Source organism: Blennius ocellaris (assembly GCF_963422515.1).
Source record: "Blennius ocellaris genome assembly, chromosome: 20".
Classification (NCBI taxonomy): Eukaryota; Metazoa; Chordata; class Actinopteri; order Blenniiformes; family Blenniidae; genus Blennius; species Blennius ocellaris.
The window spans coordinates 13,501,818-13,525,248 of record NC_137669.1 but is presented as its reverse complement, the minus strand read 5'-3'; the positions used below and the strand labels follow the sequence as shown (position 1 = coordinate 13,525,248).

Here is a 23,431-nt window from a genome sequence, read left to right as displayed (position 1 = left end):
GACTTCATACAAATAAAAAAATTTTTTAATCACCTTCGGCTCACACACACATACACCTACACACCAATGGAGACGGCTGCCATCCAAGGAACTATTGGTAATTCAAAGTTTTCCCCCCAATAACATTTAACCTGTAAACGGGATCATATGGGGAATTGAAGTGTCAACAGATGGGGGGGGGGGGGGGGGGGGGGGGGATTGTAATTGTAATATCAATCAAACATATTGGTTTACATCATCAGGATTAAAGACCGCACGTCATTGGTCAAACCATATGTTTCACTCTATCCTCTTGAGTGAATAATTGAATAGGATATCTGAATGTTTATGTTCCCATAAACAACAAATGTATTCAGATTTTATTCTCCGCTGTGTCATATTTCAAGAAATGTATGTTTATTCCACTAATATTTAGAAATAAAGTCTCATTTAGATCCGGATCTTCTTTTGCAAGGAAGACCTGGCCTTTCCAAACACCATAATAAACCACAGTCACATCAAAACTTGTGCACAACATTCCTCAAATTACAATCTTTATTTGTCAGATTTCCCTGTGAATTTGCTGAAGTTGTGAGTGTGTGATTGATGCTGTTTGCCCGGTTCTCACTGGTTCACGTTGGGTTTCTCAGGGGAAACTGTTCCAGTGATAAGCTTATCAGGGATAACACTGGAGGTGTCTGGCTGCCTGTGGCGGAGCCTCGGCCAGGAGCTGCTTTCACTCACTTCAAGCTCTTATCTGAGACCTGGAAGGGGTGACGGGGACCTTGGTGGACTTTTTTTTCCCTCACTCGCTCCTTCACCATTGCAGCTGTTTGTCTGGCTGTTTATATACCTTTTTGAAAACGTCCTCACGGCCACAATTTCTGAGTCCTCCGATCTGGTTTACTTGCGTGTTTTTTGTGAGTTGTGATTGTACTTGAGAGTCTCGGGCAGGGGAAGCTAAACAGAAGTCGGTGATCCTCATTTTTCTCCAGAGTCAGTTAAGAGTCTCTGGACGTGTTGCGGCCTGTTAGACATCACTTGGCTCTAATATGCCAGAAGGACAAGTGATGTCACGTTTGTCGTGGTATATTCTTAGGTCTGGGGTTTGTATTGAGGCTCGTGATTAATCACATCGTGTTTCGACTTGCTTCTTCGTTGAGGGCTGGATTCTGCTTGTGAAGAAAGACTGTTCAGATTTCCAAGTATAGTGCCAAGAGGACATTAAAAAAAAAAAAAAAAAAAAAAAAGGAGCAACAACCGAACCTACCGATAGTCAGAGGTGTAATTATTATTTTAGAAGTCAAATGTCTCCCAGAAGGTAATTATAGTTTGTGTCTTAGTTTCGCTTTCCTTGACGGTAACGACATCTCCTGAACTCTGGGAAACCCGTTTGTCAACTTATTCTGTCATGTTCCGACGTAGGTTTGAGTGTGAATCACTGGAATCCATGTTAAATGCCGGCGCTCCGTGTCGGTGCGCCTCCACTGCCGTCAGTGAACCTGGCAGCAAATTACACCCTCCTGGCATCCCCGTGGTCTTCGAGCACGCCTCCTCCTAAATTCATATGTCATCTTCTAATTACAGAGCTGGTTAATGTATCCCCCGCTCTTCTTCTCTCCTCCCTGGCGGTGTGCTGCCGCTACTTCGTCAGCAACTTTTGTCTCCCTCCTCCCGCTGCTCCGCGATCCTCTCTCCTCTCCTCTGCTGTCGGCCTCCCTCGACTGTGAGCTGATGATTACAGTGACAAACGGCACCTTAGTCTACAAATTACCGCTCTGATTCAAACACCGGTTGTTGCCGCCTTCGTCTCTTGATGCGGGTTTGTTGAGCGGCGCTGTCGTGCCTCTGTTGTGTCTTGCGTATTTTGTCTGCGAGTCACATGACGACCCCACCGTGACCCTCAGCCATGTTTTCTCCGGCGGTTTAGCCTGGAAACCTGAAGCTCAATTGTTCAAGTCTGCTTTCTTGTGCTCAAACAGCGGGTGGGAGGCTGGGCTGCCTGCCGCTGTCATTTATATATATATATATATTTATATACAGAAAACTGACTCATCAACCTGGATTCTTCTATTGTGCTGCAGGCCGTCTTCCACTTCCCGTTGTTTGTTTGCTGGAGATGTGCACCTACAATTTGCGTTTACAATGACTTCCAGCGCCACCCAAGTTGTAAAGTGTAACTCAACACTTTGAAAAGAAGACTTATTGTTTTGACACTGGATTGTTGGTAAATAACAAAAATAATGGTTCATCTGAGACTTTAGAAAATGCAACTTTCGGGTTTCATCAATTGAGATTTTTTACAATATTCATGATAAACAGCCTTTTTCTGAGTACAAAGTTTAAAAACTCTGATAAAACGGTGTTGTTATAAGACAAGGTATCATTTATTGCACTCTGGCTAAAAAAAGCAAGCCAAAGAAAATCACCCATTGGTCTGGGTTCAAACAGAATAAAATGTTTGTTGAATAGATTCAACAAGCCATTTAATACGCAGACAAGACATTGATACACTTTCAATCTGCATGTGGGGTCTTATTGGAGTATTTACAGAGATGTGCTGTGCTCATTGACAGTTTTTTGCTTTGGCTTTAATCACCCAATTTCAACCAGTTCAACATTTAACTGAAAACACTTTTCTTTCAATATTGCTATTCCTGTACATATACATCAGCAAGGACTTGTAATTTGCCACAAGTCCCACAATCTGATTCCAAACATAAGCAGGATCTTGGAATTCATAATGATGGAAATAGCTCTTAAAATCCCAGCTAAAATGAGTGATCACAGAGGTCTGTAAGGCAGAGCATTGAATATTGTTGTTTAACGTTGATTGACATAAAATGAAGACACTCTTCTGATGTTCTGTTGGTATAAAGTTTCACCCTGCAAGAAAATCACTGAAAGGAATAGTGAAGCGTTTGGAGCAGCCTACATGATTAGCACTATCTAGCCACCTAAAATTAGCCCAGATTAATGTTTAGCCCAAAACAATGTGCACCGGCCAGTTTGCAAGTGTTTACAGTAATATAATTAGCATTAGAAGACAGCTGTCAAAGCATCAGTATGAGGAAACGGGCTGGAGCTCATGTGTCATTAGAATCAGTTGAAACACTGAGATTCAGCAGAAGAATCGACTGGCACGACAGTGATTCGTCACCCAGGAACGTCGATGACTTTAACTAAAGTTTACGCAGCAACTTTTAAGGTATAATCATTATTTGACTCCTTGGCACCAAATACTGTACCCTTTTTGATCCATTCCAGAAACATGCCAGTCTCTTATCTATCAAGTCCTCTCAATGTGTGTTTACCTTCTGAAAGGGCTACTAAATGTCATGACCGCACACTCAGCGGACTTCCCTGCTCATTTTGTGTGTCAGTCACATCCTGGTTTTCCTTTTCCTGTTCAGATGCCTCTCTGACTCGTCCTTTAATGCCCTCTTCTTTGTTTTTCTTTGTTGTTGTTTTTTGCTCTTTCAGTATGGGGCAGAGTTTCGCCGGTTTGCAGTGGACCGGATCAAACCTGGCAAGTTTGAGGAGTTCTACAAACTCATATTGCACATTCACCGCATCGCCAACATGGAGGTGATGATCGGTTACGCCGACATCCACGGCGACCTCCTGCCCATCAATAATGACGACAACTTCTGCAAGGCGGTGTCCACGGCTCATCCGCTTCTCAGGATCTTCATACAGAAACAAGGTAAGCTCGTAGATGAAGCACTTTTTTCTCTACAATCACATTCTTAAAACTTATCAGTTTAAGTGAACTGCTATTCTTTTTTCAAATATCCTATTGAACTCTATTTCGTTCGCTAGCTTCTTCTCTACAGGATATTTCCACGTTCAATTCTGTTCGTCCCGAGGCTTTTTTGTTTACTTCACGCAAAATTGTGTGTATGTGTGTTTCCTGTCCCCTCAGTGGCTGGATCAGTCTCAGTCTGTGTCTGTCTGCCTTGCTAAGTCCTGTGCCTTATCCAGAGGAAAGGCTCGCAGGCAGATGAACGCACATAAACACACACACACGCACACACACACACACACATGCATGCACACAGGCTGGTGCCTCTGCAGGCCCATAGAAATCAGGTCATTGAGCAAAGCCTGTATCCCAGCATACCAGACATTACTGAGAGACAAAAGATCTGCATGAAAAAAGAGGCTCCTTACTGGGCTCCCTCTCCGTTTGTGTGTGTTTGTTCACAAGCAACACCACCGTAGACTCAAAACCAAGTCCTAGCTGCCCCCCCCCCCCCCTCTCTCTCCATCTCTGCCTCTGATCCCACGTCTGAAGTGGGTCTTGACTGCCTGCCAGCCAACCAGCCAGCCAGCATACAAATGAATCCATCACCATTCACATCTATTCATACCCTCAATCCGTCTTGGAATGTCCTTCGCTCGGTCTGCGTAATGAACATGTACACTCAAGGGCATTGCTTTAATTGTCCCTCCAGTGGCTCCGGTACAAAAACCATCCGCATTGCATTGAACAAACTTGCTGCAGATATTCTGGAAAACTGGGTTCGGAGGCCTCATAAGCTCATGTGAGTTACAGTCCAGTACACCAAACCAGCGTAGATAAGACATCTGCTGGGAATGCGTACGTTCAACGTGAAGGTTGCTAATTAAAATACTTCATCCGACCTACTCTTATGCAATGGTATGCATTGGATTTAAGCCATCATTTGTCTTTGGGGTTTGTTCCCACAGCTGCTCAGAGCTGAGAGCAGTCATGTGATACGTCTGTTTCTGTGCATATTGTGTGCATTCACATGGACAGATGTGGAAAGTACCACGGCAAAATAGTTTGCTGCTGTTTTATATACATTCTTCAATTATTTTCTGGAGTCTGTACTAAAATCTTTCTACAGTTTGACAAACATTCAAACAAAGGTGATTCATTTTGATGAGTTTTTTGGGGGGTTATTTTGCTTTTCAATTTCTTTACCCATCAAGAAAGACTTACAGTACTTTGATGCTTCTTTGTTTGATTTAGCAACATCATAACTGATCAAGTTCAGCTGATTCAGTTTGCTTTGAGATGTTTCCCACCTGGAAGAAAGAGATTATGCGCAGACGTATTACTTCCTCACTTGTTTAAAATTTGCTGATTATTCCCTCTTGTATTTGAATGTTTGTGTTTTTGCCACCTCTCCTGGGGTGAGGCGTGAACCTGACCCTCCTCCCTTTCCTTCTCTCCCTCCCCCCCTACCCCGCTTCAGAATGCCTAATACAAGAGAAATCCCCTAAAACGCCACAAGGACATAGTGATCTCTGCTGACGGACGGATTGGTTTCTCGCGCTGTTGGAAGGGGGCTTATTTAGCGTTGTGGTGGCGTAAACACGGCGCTGACATGGTGATGTGGTTCAGAGGAATGTGCACTGTTGTGACTGATGCTGGAGCGGTCCGAGCATCCTAAGCCTCTCTGCAAGTCTATTGTTAGTTGCTGCACAAAGACATTGTGTGTGTGCGTGTGTGTGTAACCGTGTGAGTACCTCATGTCTGGGGCCAGAGGAGAGTCCTGCACACAGTGTGGCACGGGCACTGACAAAGTGTGTGTGATAGTGACTGTGTCAGCCGGTACCAGCGGTGACATGTTGTGTCTTCCCCTCCCGTCAGCAGACCACCCCAGATGAAACACGAGGCTTTACGCATGTATTAAAACAGTGTGACTCACCACACGGTCACATCACTGAGCCAATGTAGAACTTCGGCTCGAGTGGGCTCTCGGGTAGATGTGAAAAGAAAAAGCTTTTGTAGTTTTTATTTAGAAACTAGGACATTTAAAAGATCCTTCCAGCTTGTGTAAAAGTGGTTGAGGTGTTTTTGTTAAGTTTATGATATGATGATAAGTTTGACTGCATGATGTCGCTGGAATTGTAACTTAATACATAAAAATAGCTGAACTAATCTTGTACATCTGCGTGGGTCACTAGTGTCTTGAGGAAATAAATGAATGGAGCGAACAGAGAATTGAACCATTGTTCTAGTCGGGGAAATGGAAGTAAATGGAGAATGTGGTTGTGGTCGAGAATTGTACCTCATTGATAATCCACAAACTATTTTAGTCTAGTTCATCATAGCATCATCCTCTGCTGCTTTTCTATTGGTTGTTGGCAGCAACCAGCTGTCCGTGAAACGAGACGCCAGTTGGGAAATTTCCGCTGTTGTCTGTGGTCGCACGGCCGCGATTTCGATCATCTGTGAGCTCCTCTCACTTTCCCACTGCAGACTGTTTATGTTAAGCCACGATGAAAGACGCCATCACGATCCCTCATCTTTTGCCCGAAACGGCCAATATATTTTGACACTTTGCGAACAATGTATCTCAGTCAGGACACGGTGAGAATTCAAAGAATTTCATTAAAGACAAAACTGACTGACAGAGGGGGAAAAAAACAACAAACCTAACATCTGAGAAGTTTCATGAAACGCTATTGGGACGGAAAAAAACAATTCCACCTACATGGTCCAGTGATGCACCAGAAGCCTGAAGATGAAGCTACGATTGCTTTTACTGGACCTGCTTGACTCAAGATAACACGCTTTTCTCCGACACCGGAACCTCCCCTGCATTCTGAGATTAGGAAACTCTCTGTGAGTCGTCCCGCGTGTGTGTTGCTCTTTCATTGTAACAGTAAGTGCGACAATGTCTGTGTGTGTCTTTTATCTACCCGACACTCCCCTTCCAGGCTTGGAAATCCATTGTCGGTGAAATCACTCGCGCACACGCCGTCGTTTTTGTGGCGACGCAAACGATAGCCCTGCTTGAAGGTACCCGTTACTGCCTGTGGGGCCTGATGGCGGCTCGTCTTCACAATGTCCTTCTCCTTGAGAGTGCAGGTTTACATTTTGTGGTCTGTTCGCAGCGGCCTGTCAGTGTCGACGATTCCAGGGTACTTCAGTCAAGAAGTGACATGTGGTTGTTGGATATGTGAATCACTGTTCTTGTAACATTGCATGCTCAAGATGAAGGGAAACCGTGAGATTGGAGCTGCAACGATGCCTCCCATTTTTGAGCAACCGCACTTATTTATGTTTTTAACTAACCATTGTTTCCCTCGTCGCTGCAGTCATCCTGACGGTGTTTGCACAGTGTTTGATGTGGAGATTTCAGGATTTGTCTTCTTCTCAGGAGCCTGTTTGCTCGCATTGAATATTGAATGTTTCTTAGTCCTCTTACGACGGGGTGGATTTATTTAGATATTGTGACTGTAAAACTGTCAAAATGTGCAATAAGTGAGTGTTTCTGCCCATATATTTCAATATTATTGTGTTCATGACTGTGTATAATGTTCCATTTTATGTCACTAAGTATGAGATCATTCAATTATTTGCACAACCACTCTTAGTTTGGATTTTATTTAGCAATAGCAAAGATTTCAAAAGCAAATTCATGGGGGGGGGGGCTAAAGTGAGCAAAGTTTTGTACTGGGACACTTCTCATGCAGGAAGAATAGGAAGGGGGAGGAAAAAAATGGGACGCATCAAAAGATTTGTGGTGAAAGAGCAGCTCTGTATGTGGAGGTGGACTCTGTCTGGTCAAATGAGTGGGGGTGTGATTGTAGTGGCCAAGTCATGTGTAGTCGGCTCATGATTGATTGATCAGCGTTGAACCGGGGTCACGTGCACTTTTTCAGGGCTTGTAGAGGAGGGGACCATGGCTGCTGAAGTACCAATGCTTTAATTGTCTCAATTTAAATTTAGTCGAAAATTTGGACGTGGATGTTCCAAAAAGGGAGCGCCGGGACTGTTGATGTGCTGAAAAACTCAAGAGTGCTTGCAAAATGTGAACCTTGAGTTGCTTTTATGTTTTCCACTCCTTGGCAATAACTACTAATCTTAAGATGGACTTTTTGTGCACGTTGGTTGAGGGGGGAAAAAAAGTTCAAATTACATCTATTATGTACCTGTAATTGACTAAAGTGGACAGAAAGTTCGCATCCAAGCAAAACACATTCCTGCGTTTCAATGGTGATTTTTTTTTTTTTGAGGCGAGAAATCTCGACTGTTTTTACAGACAGTGCCAGTGGCCTGCACACAGACTAAACTTTCAACAAAGAGGAGACCCCTGTTTGTCGAAGGGCTAAAAGTTTAAATAAATAGAGCGGAGAGGTAACGCGGGGTCGTGTCTGCGTGGTTTCGTATCCAGAATGCCGAGTGCCAGCGGCAGCTCCAGAAACCCGGCAGCTGTCCGCACCTGTGAAAACTGGGGTCAGATCCCAACATCGGCCAAGCTAAAGAGAAATGTGGTGCGGCAGCACGAAATAAAAAAAGCACAGCAGCCACTGTGATGTGCTGAAGCTGAGCTGTGAAAGACATCCCGACTGGTCCCGTTTCGCAAGAGCTTGGACAGCACAGTTGTTTGCAGATCAAAGAGAATATATTTATGTGTCGACTCTCTGCTTTTCTTTTTTCCTTTTGCTACAGCTAAAGCAGAAATGCCGTGAGGAAGAAAAGCCAGACAGGCTTTGTTATTGACTTCCAGTCATGGTAATGGCAGTGGGAAAAATAACACAGTCTGTTAGGTGAATGAAAAGTCAAAGTCGAGTTTTCTTTAGTCATCGCGATAACCTACTACTTTTTTTTTTTTCATCACAAACTGCTGACATCCATAAATGGAAAACAAGTGTTCATTTAAAACAAGTTAGCTCTAATTAATTAGTGTTAAAAATAATTATTGTAAAGTAACATATTCCCTTAATTCCACTATATTTGGTGATAATGTGCCAGTAACTTATTACTAATATGAAATTAACATATTTATAATTAGTAAGGTATATGTGTGCTTGTTGCATTTGTCAATGAAACACTTGGAGAACGGCTGTTTCTCACCCTGTAAGCTTTAGCATTAACTGATCTAACCAGCCGCAACAGCACTGGAGATTTATTCCAGTCCTTAAGTAAACACCCCATGATTGTTACCGTCTGCATGTTGGTATATATATATATATATATATATAATTAATGTAGGGAAAAAAACAGACATTTGTTAGTGAATGGATTGGTATTCTGAAGGGGGAACTACCAAAACTACACCTTATTGCAACTTGCGCTGTAGAATTGGTTAATTTTTACACCAGATATGATTCCTGCTGTAACTGGAAATCCAACCTGGGACCCCACACTCAATCTCAAGACACAACCTGCTTAATCTGATGTGCCATTACTGAGTGATTGAAGTTTTATGAGCTCCTATTTCACAAATGCCATCAGTGCATTTTGTCCCATTTTACATCACAAGCAATAAGGCTGGACAATATTGATAATACAATCAACGAGCGATAATGTTGCTGACTGCTGCGATGATTATATGGTTGCAATAAATGACATACTTAATTGCAGGTGCATACAAATAACAGGCTGTTCCTCTTAAACATGTGTTCCTCATTAACCACATTTCCCTCACTCATATCCACCCTTTCGAGACATCGCAGCGCTCACTAGTCTCTCCCTCCACGTGCTTTCTGTTCCAACAGCCTTTTGCAATTTATATATTTGACTTGTGGATATTAGGATGATGGTGTATTAAAGCTGTATTGTGCAGCTTTAATGAGTGCATATATATATATATATATGGAGAAGCACAGCTTCATCCAGTTTAGGGTCTTTGTTGACTGTGGGCAAAGGCAGACGATCTAACCCAGTAACATCCACACCTATAAATGATTTCCAGTCACAAAATAACCTCAACCTTCTCCTGTGGAGTGAAACCAGAGTGTCACTGGGTTTTAAACCTGCTGTTAAATGGAGAAAGGGAGTGTTTTTAAAACTTTTCCACATGAACTGATGTGAGTTTGCATTTATCTTTGTTACATCCAATTAATTTATTTATTTCGTCCCAGTTCCATATGCATGTCTGTACTGCATGTCCATTATGTGAAAACAGTGTGTTTTCAGCGCAGGGTAACACACGCTGTTTCTGTTGTCGTGTCCAACTGCAGAGATATGTTAGCACATCTGGCCACTCTCACGCTGTAGCCAAAAAGGATTGTGAGAACACGTGCATGTGTGTTGTGTGTACTTTTGTCCACATGCCCTCGCGCGAGATGAGACAGATGTGTCAACATGCCAGGGCTCAGTCATGGTCGCTGCAGGAGCTACCTCGGTAATTAGCATCGGCGCTTTATCCCGGTCAGGCCTCACTAAGCAGATTTAGCCACCTGGCTCTGGATTACGATACATTTCCTGATCAGTATTGATAACTGTCATTTTTTGTGCCAAAGTGCAGCCTTTTTCCCCCCAATTTGTTTCTCTTGCTTGGTTGTGTTTTTGATGTTGTTTTAATAGACGGATTAAACACATGCATTCTGGCCCTGCAATCAAATGCCATGACGAACATGAAGCATTCTTGTCCTCATACCAGTCGGTCTATTTTTGGTCACATAAAAGGCAGGGCATTGTTGTTCTGCTTTCATATGCTTTTGTGACTCCATTTGCGCAGTCATGAAGAGCGAGTATGAGTGTGGTCTGTTGTTCTGCTCTTTGTGCTTGGTACCATATAGAGCGGCCTCAGGCGACGCAATGAAGGACCTGGTAAGTGAAAGGGAACGCTATGAAACAACAACTGGAGGCACTACCCACTGGTCTTTGAAGGAGACAGCAGTTGGCAATAAAGCGGTTGTTTTCCAACCTTCTTTTTTTTTTTTTATACTTTTACTTTTTTGTTCCATCCCCCTCCCTTTTATGTTCTCTTGTCCCAAGAGCAGTGAAAGTGTGCAGCTCATTCCAGACTGATGGCAACAGAAAGCGTCTCCCGATCCATCTGATCATCTTGGTATGCGTTGAGGAATTTAGTTTTAGGTTGCTACAAGACCCGATCCGTGTTCTTTTAATTGTCAAGGGCACGGAGGGGGAAACCACTGCAGACAGAGGGGAGTCAGCCTGACGGTAAGACAGACGGACGGACAGGCTGGGAGGAGTAAGCGAGCAGGCAGGTTAAGCCCACCTCCGTTCTGTGGCCTGGCTCTCAACGTCCCAACGTCCGAGCCAGCAGACGTCGGGAATTTACTGGAGACACGGGGAAGCCCAGGCAGGCAGCAGTGACGAGAACAAAAGTTGTGCGAGACAAAAAGGCTTTTATTTGGGCTTTGTGTGAGCTTTAAATAGATACTTTGATGACACATCTGGGTCGCACTCGGGGAGGGCAGCACCCTGGGAAACTGTACCACCTTTCATCCCAGACGAGTTGAAGGGCTGTCGGAAACTGGCGCAAGTGTCTCCGAACGCATCTGTACCCTGTGCGAAAATAAAGCCCCGTCTCTACTGGGAAAATTTTCTGTGTCATAAAACCCTTTTAGGTAGTGTGTGTGGGCTTCTCAATAAAACCTGTGTGTGGCCTTTTGCTCTGCGTGTCTTCAGACAATGGCAGCCACAGTTAAGAGTGATGGAGATGCTCGCTTCCTGCCAGGAGCAGGACGGAGCGCCAGCAGGCCCCGTCTGACTGGAGGCTGCCTCCCTTTGTGCTCCCGACTGCTCGGCCGCTGGAGGCCACAGCTCGGAGGACTTGCACACCATGTCAGCTCAGCTGGCACAGAACGATATAGATGGGTATGATAGAAATGCAGGAGGATGCACAGACACAGACCCTCAGTGACTATGCAGTGACGATGCGCGTGCTCTTGTTTCATTACATCTGTGGTGTGGGTGTGTTGAGTGACTGTGAAATTAGTCACTGTATGCTAATTACAAGCTGGTGTACTGCAAAAAGTGATTAATCTTAAAATACCTAGAAGCCTGGATGTACTAACTTTAGTGGTATATTAAAGGAAATCTGAATAGTGTGGAGATTTCTTTAATTAAGTCAGCTTAAGGTTAATTCATTTAAAATGTTATGTCTACTTAATCTTTATCATCAGATGTTTAAGCAGGTTGGCACAAGATATTTAACCTTCATGTAAAATGACAACTAAAACCAAGAGACCTTGACACAATTACTTTTTTGAATAATTGTTTGTGTCTATTTGGCAGCTTCGTTTTTGCAGAGGTTGCTGTTGCAACTCATTGCAACTTTCACTTGGTTAGTATTTTACATCCGGTGCCCGTCGTACTACAACTGGGATTCGAACATTGTTCCCTCACACTCTAAAAGTTCAATTTGATGTTTGACGTACAGACATTTGTCACAAAGTGTGGATACAATACCATTATATCACTAAACCTGTGAATCGTCTGTTCATTTTGGATGTAGTTTATGTATTCATTTTTAGCTATATTCTTTATATTCTTTTATATTTCATGAATGTCAAGAACACAGTATTCAAAAAGTATAAAAAAATATATATACCTTTTCGATGCATCTGTAAAATTGGTTAAAACCTTGAATCCTTTTTAGTGTAGTCTTGCTTTACTCTGAAACAAACCAACACACACACACAGCTTCTCTTTGTTCTTGAGCGCTGGGAGGTGGGGACCTTGTGTTTTAATTAAACTTTGAAGAGTTGTTGTTTGTCAAAACTATATTGGTGTTTGTGTTTCCTAAGTCCCTGCTTTCATTTTGGTTTTATGACCCTGCTTTGAACTACAGCCCCTGCTCTCCCACAATGACGTTTCCAGAAACTATGGGGCAGGAGTGTGTGTTGGGGCACTTCTGCTCTGATTTGTTTGCCACAATTATGAGCTCTTTCTTTATTGTATTTCCTCATCATTTGGCTTTAAATTGCACAAAAAAAAGGGAAGATATGTATTTTTTTTAATTTATGGTACAGTTAGAATGTTGGTCGTATTGTCCCAACATTTTGAACAGGATGCCACATATTAGTGCTCCTTCACAGTGGATAAAATTAACTTCATGCACAACTGCTTTCAATTTGGAAATGCCGTCGCACTTCAGGACATCTTCTGCCACTATACTATTCCTATTCTCAAAAACTCTGTGGCCGAGCTGAAATGGACTTCATCCTACATCTGCATGAGCCCGGAGACGAGGGCTCTGGAAATTGTGTGATAGCTGTGATGAATTTAGCCGGTCCTTCGGGGACAAACAAACAACTTCCTAAGCCGCCGCCTCAGCCACTCCTCAGCAGCGTGAGGCTTCAAAGAGAAAAAACAAGCTTGAAATACTTGAGTGCCTTATTTCTCTCTTGGTTTATGGGCTTGGAAGTAGAATGAGATCCAGTAACATGTGACTTTGAATTCACAGCTATGTAGGAGTTTGTCCATTATCCTTGTAACAACTTTGAAACAATCGCATAAACGGAGCCTTTGTTTGGGCTATGAAAGTCTTTTGGATTGTTTTGGAGGGCCATGATAAGTTTTGGATTCTGTATTTGCATTTAACTGAAGATAATTTAATCCAATGACTTTCCGAATGAGAGATTTTGTTATAATAATGTATGTAAAAGAAATTTCAAACATTTGTAACAGAATCTTGATGGGCAGAGGAAAAATAATCCTTCATGCTAACAGGCTGCACGCTGTATATTGTGAGTAAAAAGACTGGGTAGCAGCTACCTGTTTGAGAGGCAATATTATGTTAATGATCTGGCTGATGATCACCTAGTTGTGAACAGATAAACCATTTCTGCCAGTTTTAAACATTTGTTAAAGAGAAGAACAAATCATCCCCTGGCCCAGTTGTTATAGGAAGTCATTAACAGTACTTGATAACCCAGCAAACCAATTCCATCTGTATTGCTTCCTGCAATACATTAAACATCACATGTGAAAAGTGAAATAACGGTGGAGAGTAGATTTCCGTCAGTCAGGAGACTGAAAAAGCTCAAGTTTGTTCAAATAAGAGAATGCAGTGGAAAATTCCCAGGCTAAGTTTGGGCCGAGCCACGAGCAAACTAGGGGAAGAGGGTGAAGATTTGGGGTTTGGGAGAATGGCGAATATGGACGCTGGGTGGGTGTTAGTGGGTTGTGGAGGGAGGAGTTGCAGAGAGACTGCTCGCTGTAGTTCCTTCTTAATTACAGCTCTGCTCAAGGACAAGGCCAGGCGTTTTGTGTGTGTGTGTGTGTGTGTGTGTGTGTGTGTGTGTGTGTGTGTGTGTGTGTGTGTGTGTGTGTGTGTGTGTGTGTGTGTGTGTGTGTGTGTGTGTGTGTGTGTGTGTGTGTGTGTGTGTGTGTGTGTGTGTGTGTGTGTGTGTGTGTGTGTGTGTGTGTGTGTGTGTGTGTGTGTGTGTCCAACAATGGAGAACTCAAACCAATTCACACATCAAAGTGTTGTAAGTTCAAGTACGAGTAAACTTTTTGTGCCCATTGAGGCAATCCTTGTTTACTTTTTTTTTTTTTTTTTCATCAAACTGTGTGCATTTGGTTTCTGATGCAGTCATCACATCAAATCCTGCACTTTAGTTTTGTGCAATTTTCTGTGGTTTTTCAATGATTTGCCTGCATGTTTGTTCACATTGGGCACGGCGTTGGCGTTTCTATGTGAAGTTATTTTTTGATGCAATTCACACTTGTATGTTTGAAGGATTATTTCTAATCGACTTTTCTGGAGTCTTAATCCTGACAACTGTTGACTTCATGGCTCAGTAGCAGCTTTTTAAGTGGAGCAATGAAAAGGCTTGCTCGCAAGCACAACATCCACCTCGCATTCCCTCAGCAAGGAGTTATTTTGAGAGTCCATAATTACAAAGGAGGGACTCTTAGCTTTTCAACAGCTCTGCCGCAGTGAAACACACTCACCACTGGCCAGAATGGCTTCAGAGCCACTTGGGTACACTTTTAACTCGGCTCTTGTTCCAAAAAACAAAAATCTCATGATGACAAGATTAGCATATTGGTAGTAAATCAAATCTGACCCCCTTTTTCTTGTAATCAAATTCTGGCACTTAACAGTGCTTTGAAATTACTGCAGTTTATGCTGCGGATGCATATGGCAGCTCCACGTTATAAATACAGTACATCATAGACTCGCTTCTTGTGAAACCAATCAGATAAGCAAGCCCTTGCAGCATGTGAAACCATTTATTCATCTCATGGTTGAACCTGGTCAGACATTCATGGCCTCTGGGGGGGGGGGGCATCCAAATCTAAATCTACTTAATGTAAAAAGCCTTTGAAAATGTACAGGTCGAGTAGAAAGTGTTTTATAGGGAAAAGTCCTGAATGCAACAACATACTTGTAAAGTCACCAACTTCTCAAATGCTGCACTGAATAGAAAATCACCTTTAACATGAACAAGATCTGGTTTTATTTTACACATGCAGTCTTTTTTTTCCTACTCAAAATATTCTGAGCAGGTCTGCTTGGAGGGAGTCGACTGTTTCTTTAAGCCTGTTTACTTTACTTGCATCCCCTTGTGGCCAAGCCCCACTGATGATATAAGAGCCCGTTCTGTTGTTTATTTTTAAGGGAAAAGAGGGGCCATACTTTTGAGTTATCACTTTCGTTCTTTCTTTGTAGGTGGCATCGAAAATTTGTGGTTGCGTTTTGTTTGTTCTGTTTTGTCTTCACTCCCCGGGGCACTGCTGTGTGACGTGTGTTCTAGTGCAACAGCAGTTTGTGGCATTGAGTAATTGTAAGAGCATCTACAGCCAGCAAGAAGACGACGACCGGGTACGTCCCTATATAGGTCACGAGGCTGAAACAATGAGACAAGCTGTCACACACACACGCACCCCCCCCAGACTATACTGCCGTTTGTTTCACAGTAGCATGCACTGGAGTGATTTGATTGGCCAGAATTGAGCTTGAATTGTTTTTGCTGATTGGTCATCACAAATCACCAGAGCTGGCAACGAACCTGAGAGAAGCCCAAGCAAACTATTGAACATCGGAGTAAATCAGGAGGGGCGTCTGAGCCGAGTGTCTCGTCCAGGGTTCTTAGTGATGTGATTGATGACTCTTGGGAGAAAATAAATAGCCACTGAATTGAAGCTTGTGAAGCTGCTCTTAAATAACGATTGAGTTCTGTATAATTGTCGAGAGGTCGGAGTGTGGAGTCATAGCTCCTCAAAGATCGAGGTTATCAGTGGTAGGATTTGCAGGTAGAGACCTGCTCATGTGTTCACTATGCTATCTCATCAGACCCTGAAGTGACTCACGGTGGGTTTGCAAGAATAGACAGACACGCCGTGAGAAGACACTGCCCCTTTTCCGAACCCCCCCCCCCCCCCCCCCCCCCCCCCCCCCCCCTCCAAACATGTGGGCCAGGAGTTGGTGGTTGAATCAGGCCAACTCAGCAGTTCAAGATGGGAGAGGAAGGAAAGGAATGGAGGAGGGGAGCACTGGGCCCTGACTCTTGTCCCGATATGAATTGTGTCCTAGAGACTGCCTGAAACAATGGACACTGACAGCTCATGTGGAAGTACTCCCACAGAGAGCTTTGACATTGTGTCTGCGAGTGTGGAGAGAGCAGCGATTTGGCTCCAGAGACAAGATGAAGTAAGCCCCAAATGGAGTCAGTGGAGCAAAGCAGGAGCAGGAAGATCCAAGGATGTGTGTCACCACTCACAGGAAGCATTCTGTTATGCTGTGTGATTGTGTAAGAGAGGGAGATGGTGTTTCAGGTGCTGTGGGAGATGGGGGGGAGACGGAGCAAAGGCCTGTCCAAGCTTGCAAACAGCATTTTCTCGTCACACTTTGGCAATGATGGCGGGGGGGGGGGGGGGGGGGTTCTTCACGTGGAGGCCCGGAAACGGGGCTTCACTGACCCTTGTTTGTGACTGACAGGAGTTTGCTCACAGTACTGACCTGCATGTTGCAGTAGGATTAAAGGCCTTCACACAAAGACTGTTTTTGACACCAAGTGAAGATTAGTTAACTGCTGTTGTCATGAATACATTAAGCAGGACGCAGATATCAGAATCTGTCCTCCTGAACGGGCTCATGACGACGACAGTCATGAGATTACAGAACAAGGTCGCAGATTTAGATAATTTTTCTACGCTTTTGTTACACAAATCACATCAACTTAACACCTTATGCTCGTGAGAACAAACGTTATTCGGTGCAGGTTAACGGAAATGCTGAATACCGTACATTGCTGAAATGAAGAGACTATAAGCCTCTTTTTTTCTGACACGGCCTACATATTGTAACAGGAAGCCTTCATCCACTGGGGTTCTCGACTGCAGTTGGGCACAGAGGCACAGACACGGCTTCCCATTTCACCATTTTATGGACAAAATCCCACAAACCACACACACACATTGCTGTCTTCCCACTTAAGAAGCACTGCTGCTGTCCCAGGTCACTCGGCTACCCTTCCTCCACTCGACTGCTCTCTCAGGCTACACACTCCTTTTTCGTGCTTTTCTCCATGTGCTCCATAGCATGCTCTCCTGCTGCTTCTTTCCCTCTCTCTGGCTCCTCCCTTTTATCTCCCACACTGCTGTGGGAGATAAAAAGGGAGGCGATCAGAATCTGATGAGGCACAGGTGTGCCTCGTCACCTCCCTCCCACGTGCCTTATTTTCCTTTTCTTGATAGAATCTAGAACCGTGATGGTTTTGCAAAAGGACTTTAGTCGATCTCTTCCTAAAGTCAGATCTAGCCAATGTTTCATTTTTGTTTTATAAGTCAACAAGAAGGACGTTATTATTCTAGAAGGATTTCAAACCCACACAGCAGATGATACAGTGGTTCACAAACATCGCCTCATGGCAGGAATGCATTGAACCTGCAGCCTCATGAAACTTCTCCATCCAACAACCCATCAAACAAAACGGATGTTTCTCGAGGCACTGAACATGCAAAACCTTTACGTATGGACAAACCTTTTTAATTTCCAGTGTCGTGAATTCATTACACCTGTGAAGGCCAATAATCCTGCCAAGGTCAATGTGGAGCAACAATAGCAGTTGATCCAAACAGACAAAATATCTAATTGTGTTGCGCGAAGTGGATGTGTGACTGTGCGTGCCTGCATGGTCAAAGGTAAAAATGATCTCATTCAGCTTATGAAACAACATTTTCTTTGGCCGCTTATTAATCAAGCCGTAAGGCGATGGGTTATTTTGGTTGCCCTCAGTGCGAATGGGACGAAACGTCTCCACAGACGCTCTCATAACAAAGGATCACTTTTCCTGTGGGTCGATGTAAGACCTTCTCAGCATGACGTCCCCTGTGAAGACGGACTCACCCTTTCAGGCCGACAGTCCTCCACCGACCAAACTGAGTTTTGCTCTCGGAGAAGACAATGACTTGCTGCTTTTCAGCTGTTTACAGCACATGAATGGAAAGGTTTTGTACATTTTCCCCGTGTACATGCCGTCTTTGTTTTCTTATTTCCTCGCCTGTCTGCCTCAGCGTTCGTTAGTCAGGCGGCTAAAACCATAATCCTCCCAGTCTGCTTGTTGTCTGTCACCTGTAGCTGATGAATAGATTAGAAAGTAACTTCAGGTCGGCTCAGTCTCCGAGGATGGGGAAGATGAAGCTGAAGCTTGCAAACAACAACAACTCAATATGTATGAAACTTAAATTCGGATTTAAAAGGCAGGCTTTGAAAAATTGAAGCAACGCTTCTCTGAAGAGCCTAAAATTCACAATTTACTTTGCTGGAATATTCTGCAATTGTTAATATTATATGTTTTGCAGACTGCTGCCTGTTTCATCATATTTATTTATGATATGGGGAATTAATTACTCTAAATTCTTATTAATCTCCCAGAACATCAAAGTATTCCGTCTATTTATGGATTGCACAACTCTGCTGCAGCAGATGTTGGTCTCAGTATTTGGGTGTGTTTGGCTCGACCGCAATCTATTTGGATCATGTCATTTTAAATAGTTGTTCAGAGTTTGGAATGAATAACGAAATGCACAAATGTGTTCCCCAGACTGTCCAAGAAACCATTTATATGATGGTAATGGTAGTAATGGAACTTAAATAATTGATCAATCTAAATATTCCAGCACTGTAAAAGACGTGGCTCCCGACTCTTGTTGAAACTCTTCCAAGTTGAAGAACTATCTGCAAGACGTGTTTATATGCAAGTCTCAGTGATTTAGTTAACTATCAGATGTTTTTCTCCATAATATAAATATAGATAACGATATATTTCAGTTTAGACTCAACAGCCTTTTTTGTGTGTTTATAATCCATTTCTCCCTGCCAGTTAGTGCACTTCTTTTGTGATCCAGTTTACATGTTTGTCTCTATTAGAACGACATTAATAAGATCAACAAAACTAAAGCCGTGCTTAAATGAGCTTGAACGTGCTTTAAATCATTTGCTTGATTGCGGAACTGCCCCAACAAGCTGCAGAAAATAAACATGATTACATTTTACTCACTTCTGAACTTGGTACATGGCACATAAGCCTCATAAATGTTTTTTTCTCTTTATCAAGCACTGTAAAGGAAACAGTATTTGATGGTTAGAAAGGCTCATGGCTGCTAAGTTTTGGTTTCATTTAGTAGAGTGGAATTCCATTGTTCTGTGTTGGAGACCAGAGAAGCAGAATAGAACTGGCTAATAGAAAACTACATTGCATGCTCTTGGTACTTAGGCATTTAGAGGCATTTAAAGGCATTTAGAGTCATTCAGTGACATCCTGAAATCTTTCCTTTTCTCTCTCGCTCTCGCTCTTGCTCGCTCTCTCTCTCTCTCGCTCTCTCTCTCTCTCTCACGTGGACTCTCATGCAAGCAGCAGGCCAGACAGGTGGCATCCACTCAAGTCCCAGTGTGGCGCTGTGCCTTGTGTCACACGTATGCTGGAGCGATCTATATGCCTGTCTTTGCCAAAATGCGAGTACAAGGCAGTTTTGCAATATGGTCACAAAACATGGGACAGTTTCAATGTGACAGTGGAGTCTTAGTTTTTATTAGAAACTTCTTATGTACTGTTAATCATCATCCTTTTGTTAAGGAGTTCAGGATTTCCTTCAGTGTTTTATTCCTCAGTGACAACATGTATTTATGTCTTCACATGGGTAGGAGGCAGTAAAGGCAGCAGTGGTACCTGTGGGCCAGATGGCCGCAAAGATGTTGGAGAACTTTAATCAACAGCATGTGTTGTTGAGCTTGAATGCATACTTATGATCAACAGAGAGGCAACGGTTCCTTTATAGTCCAGACAAAGCAAGAAAATATAAAGTCGGTGAACAGCCGACGGCACTTTAAAAGCAGGAACACTTGATGGAGGAGTGTAGATTGTTCCTCTTGGAAAGTCAGAGGAATGCAAGACCTGTCTACTCCTTCGCGCTCCCCCTTTCATGTTCAGCTCTCCCCTCCTTCTGGTCCATGTCAAGCAACCCCCCCCCCCCCCCCCCCGCCTGTCCTACACACAAACACAGATTAACCTGCTTACACACACACACACACACACAGCCCTTCTCCCCTCGACCTCTAACCCTCTCGAGATTTAGCCCATCTCTTTGCTTATGCATAAAGAGATTGGTGGTATGTGTGTATTAGGGAGCGATGGACTTGGTGGGGTGGGGGTGGTAGGGGGGGGATACCTGCAGTAGATCTTAAACCTGTGACTCTCTCCACACCCCATCGCACAGGCCGAGCAAGAACGGAGCAGACAAGGCAGCTCCATTTAACTTGTCCCAGATGTGCAGCCCGGCCCCCGTGTGCCACAGTATCTGCGAGTTAAAGGAGCAAAAAGCAGCAGAAGAAAGGCCGTGGAGCATGCAAAGTGCAGCTCCACACACACACACGCGTATGCACGCACACTTTTCAGAGCGTTGTCTGGATTTATTGGCGACAAAACTACTGTTTTCCCTTATGGTCTGGCAGACAGCTTCACCAGTTTCACCTGGCTTTCCTGTATTTTTAGTGACCTCTTTTCCCTTTTTTTTTTTTTTTTTAATCCACCAACTAAAACTTGCAGCAAATAGAAATGCAGACTTGGTGTTTTGTGTCTTTGAAGTCTGTTAAATAGGTCTGCACCACAGTTGGGGCTCTGGGCTGTTTTTACGACCAACTTTGTGGAAGGGAGTTCACATGAAAGCGGGCGCAGTTAAATGTGCAGACTCATGCACACACACCAGGAGAACACCCTCCTTTGACTGAACGCAGCGATCTGCTCCGTCAAATGCAAATTACTTTGATTTACACTGCTGTGAATTAAAACTAAATAAGCTTGATAAAGCCTGTGAATGTATACGTTTATTCTAAAGAGTCGAGTCTTAAAACTGTTTCATGCGTAAATATGTAATTTATATAATACTATAAGTTTATTCCAAACCACTAACTACTGTCAGTGGACTTTAAATGAATGTAGTTTGTGAAAAACTGTAATATTTCCATATACAATGTGGTGGGCTCCAAACCCAAGTTGGTATGCCCAATATTTGATCTCTATACTTTTTACTACAGCCTGCATGGTTTTCTTTGCCGTGTGCCTGACCCAACAGACACAAGATCACAGAAACTTCCAGTAAGCTTCTACCAAAACCTTGAGTGCAGCTGTCGATTATAAGCACGTACGTTTATTGCGCTCCTCCAAATTTCCACCCAGGTTCTGCCTCAACCGCCCCTGCAAGAATGTGAAATATGTTTGAATGCTTAAAAAAAAAAAAAAAAAGGTCTTTATTCTGCCCGGATTTTTTTTCATGTTAGTGTTAGTTGGAAATCTTGGCAGGAGTCAGTCCCTAAACACACAGACTTCCCAGCCACCTCCAGAGGGGAGGAGCAGTAGTGTCCAAGAATACTGATTGTTTTGATTCCTACAGTTTTGTTGTTGTTTTTTTATTCGCGTGGTCAAAAACTTGACCAGTCAATTAAAAAGTCCAGCACACTGCAGGGGGGAAAGAAAAAAAAAAACCGCCTGTGTTGGATATTTGCTGCACTTCTGTTACATGGGAAAGAGATGCAGAGATTTTGCTAATCAGCTCTTTCTGCTGTATTTTGATGCTTGGCATGAAACCACTGTGGAGTCGTGAAAGCCAGTTATGTCCGACCCCACGCTACGAGAAGAAAGAAATACAAAGTGCTCTGCATTCATTAAATCCTGACCTTTTTTCATGCAAAAAAGGAGGAAAATAAAAGTGCAAAGTCTCTCAGGAGGAAAACTGTCGGAGCAGACGCAGGCTGGCTGTACTGCATTGTATCATGCAGTCTGGCTTTGTCCTGCAAGGATCTGCGCTGTCATGTGATATTTCGTCCGGTCTTACTTTGTGCCATATTCCTGGTGGTTTTCAAAAGTGAGGACCTTCCAGCTGTGTGTGTGTGTGTGTGTGTGTGTGTGTGTGTGTGTGTGTGTGTGTGTGTGTGTGTGTGTGTGTGTGTGTGTGTGTGTGTGTGTGTGTGTGTGTGTGTGTGTGTGTGTGTGTGTGTGTGTGTGTGTGTGTGTGTGTGTGTGTGTGTGTGTGTGTGTGTGTGTGTGTGTGTGTGTGTGTGTGTGTGTGTGAGAGAGCTGGGGCTCTGTGGGGCTCAGGAATGAAGCCCAGTGCCACAGCATCCAGTGACCTAATGCAAAAGGCAGCAGGGTTCAACAGTATTCACTTATTCTGTGTATGCGCCTCACATCTCCCTCTCGCCAGTGATTATGGTTTCTCCTGTCACTAAGCACTTTGTCACGCTTGGAGGACGACCATGATGGGGGCCTTGGAGAGGGTTGTTGGGGCGCTGGAATGTCACATGCATAGACGGACTGTAGCTGGATACTGTTTGGGTGGAGCTGCAGGCTATAGGCCACCATTGTATAGACATAACAGGGATGAACTGATGACTATATTGTATGCCATAAATAAATGTGTGCATCTCCAACATTCAAAACTTTCCAATGGCCAAACAAGCCTCGTGTTTGCTTTTACTTATTCATCAGAAAAACCTGGAGAATGTCCACGAACCATCAAGTAATAGTGTAACATTTTAGTAAATATAAAGCCACAGTAGTTAAATGGGGGTTTTTTCTGGGCTGCAAAACACATGCCAAACAAAAAGCTGAGACTGGAGAGACGCTACTGCTCCTGAGCATAATGACATCTTCATATATAATTTTCTCCAAACAGAAAATAAATAATGTATCCAAATGTAACCCAGGGGTACACGGGGCTACACAAAAAAGGTGCACAGTCTAACAGAATTGCAGTAATGTGGCCATTTATACAGCACTTTGAAGTAATACAACACTTTGTATTACTTCACTGTATAAAAAAGTGCTGTATAATTAAAGATTGATTGATTGATTTAGGACTTTACTTTGAGTATTGCCTGTTAATTCCAATAATCTCTTAACAAACTGAGACATTTGCTGAAAAGGTCAACAGTGAAGTCCTGGTACTTCAGATTGTATACAGAGAGTCATATCTTCTAAATAATGGTACCTTTTTGCTGAGTTTTTATTAAACTTTTTACACCGCTGGTAGCTGTATTGAAAATTTTGTGAACAATATGTGTATGATGCCTTTACTTCTCATTTAATATTTAGCCGTTTTAAGGGACTGTGTGTTTGTAAAGTTCCTAAGCTGAGCTTCTCGTGTCTGGGTCATACCACTTGGTAAAAATACCATTACCGGGGGTCACACCCCTGTGGGGCCCCACTAAAGCTGTTCGCAGGGTGTCAACACCGTCACCTTTCGCACAGGTTGGACATATACATT

At 43.3% G+C, this 23,431-nt stretch overlaps 1 protein-coding gene across 1 annotated transcript in view; it reads left to right on the top strand.

Moving 5' to 3' along the window:
- Nucleotides 1-23,431, top strand: part of pard6gb (par-6 family cell polarity regulator gamma b) — a 33,422-nt gene that overhangs the window by 2,276 nt on the left and 7,715 nt on the right. The window contains exon 2 of the mRNA XM_080515478.1: nt 3,463-3,685. Coding sequence (XP_080371604.1) covers nt 3,463-3,685 — 223 coding nt within the window. The remainder of the gene's footprint in view (nt 1-3,462; nt 3,686-23,431) is intronic.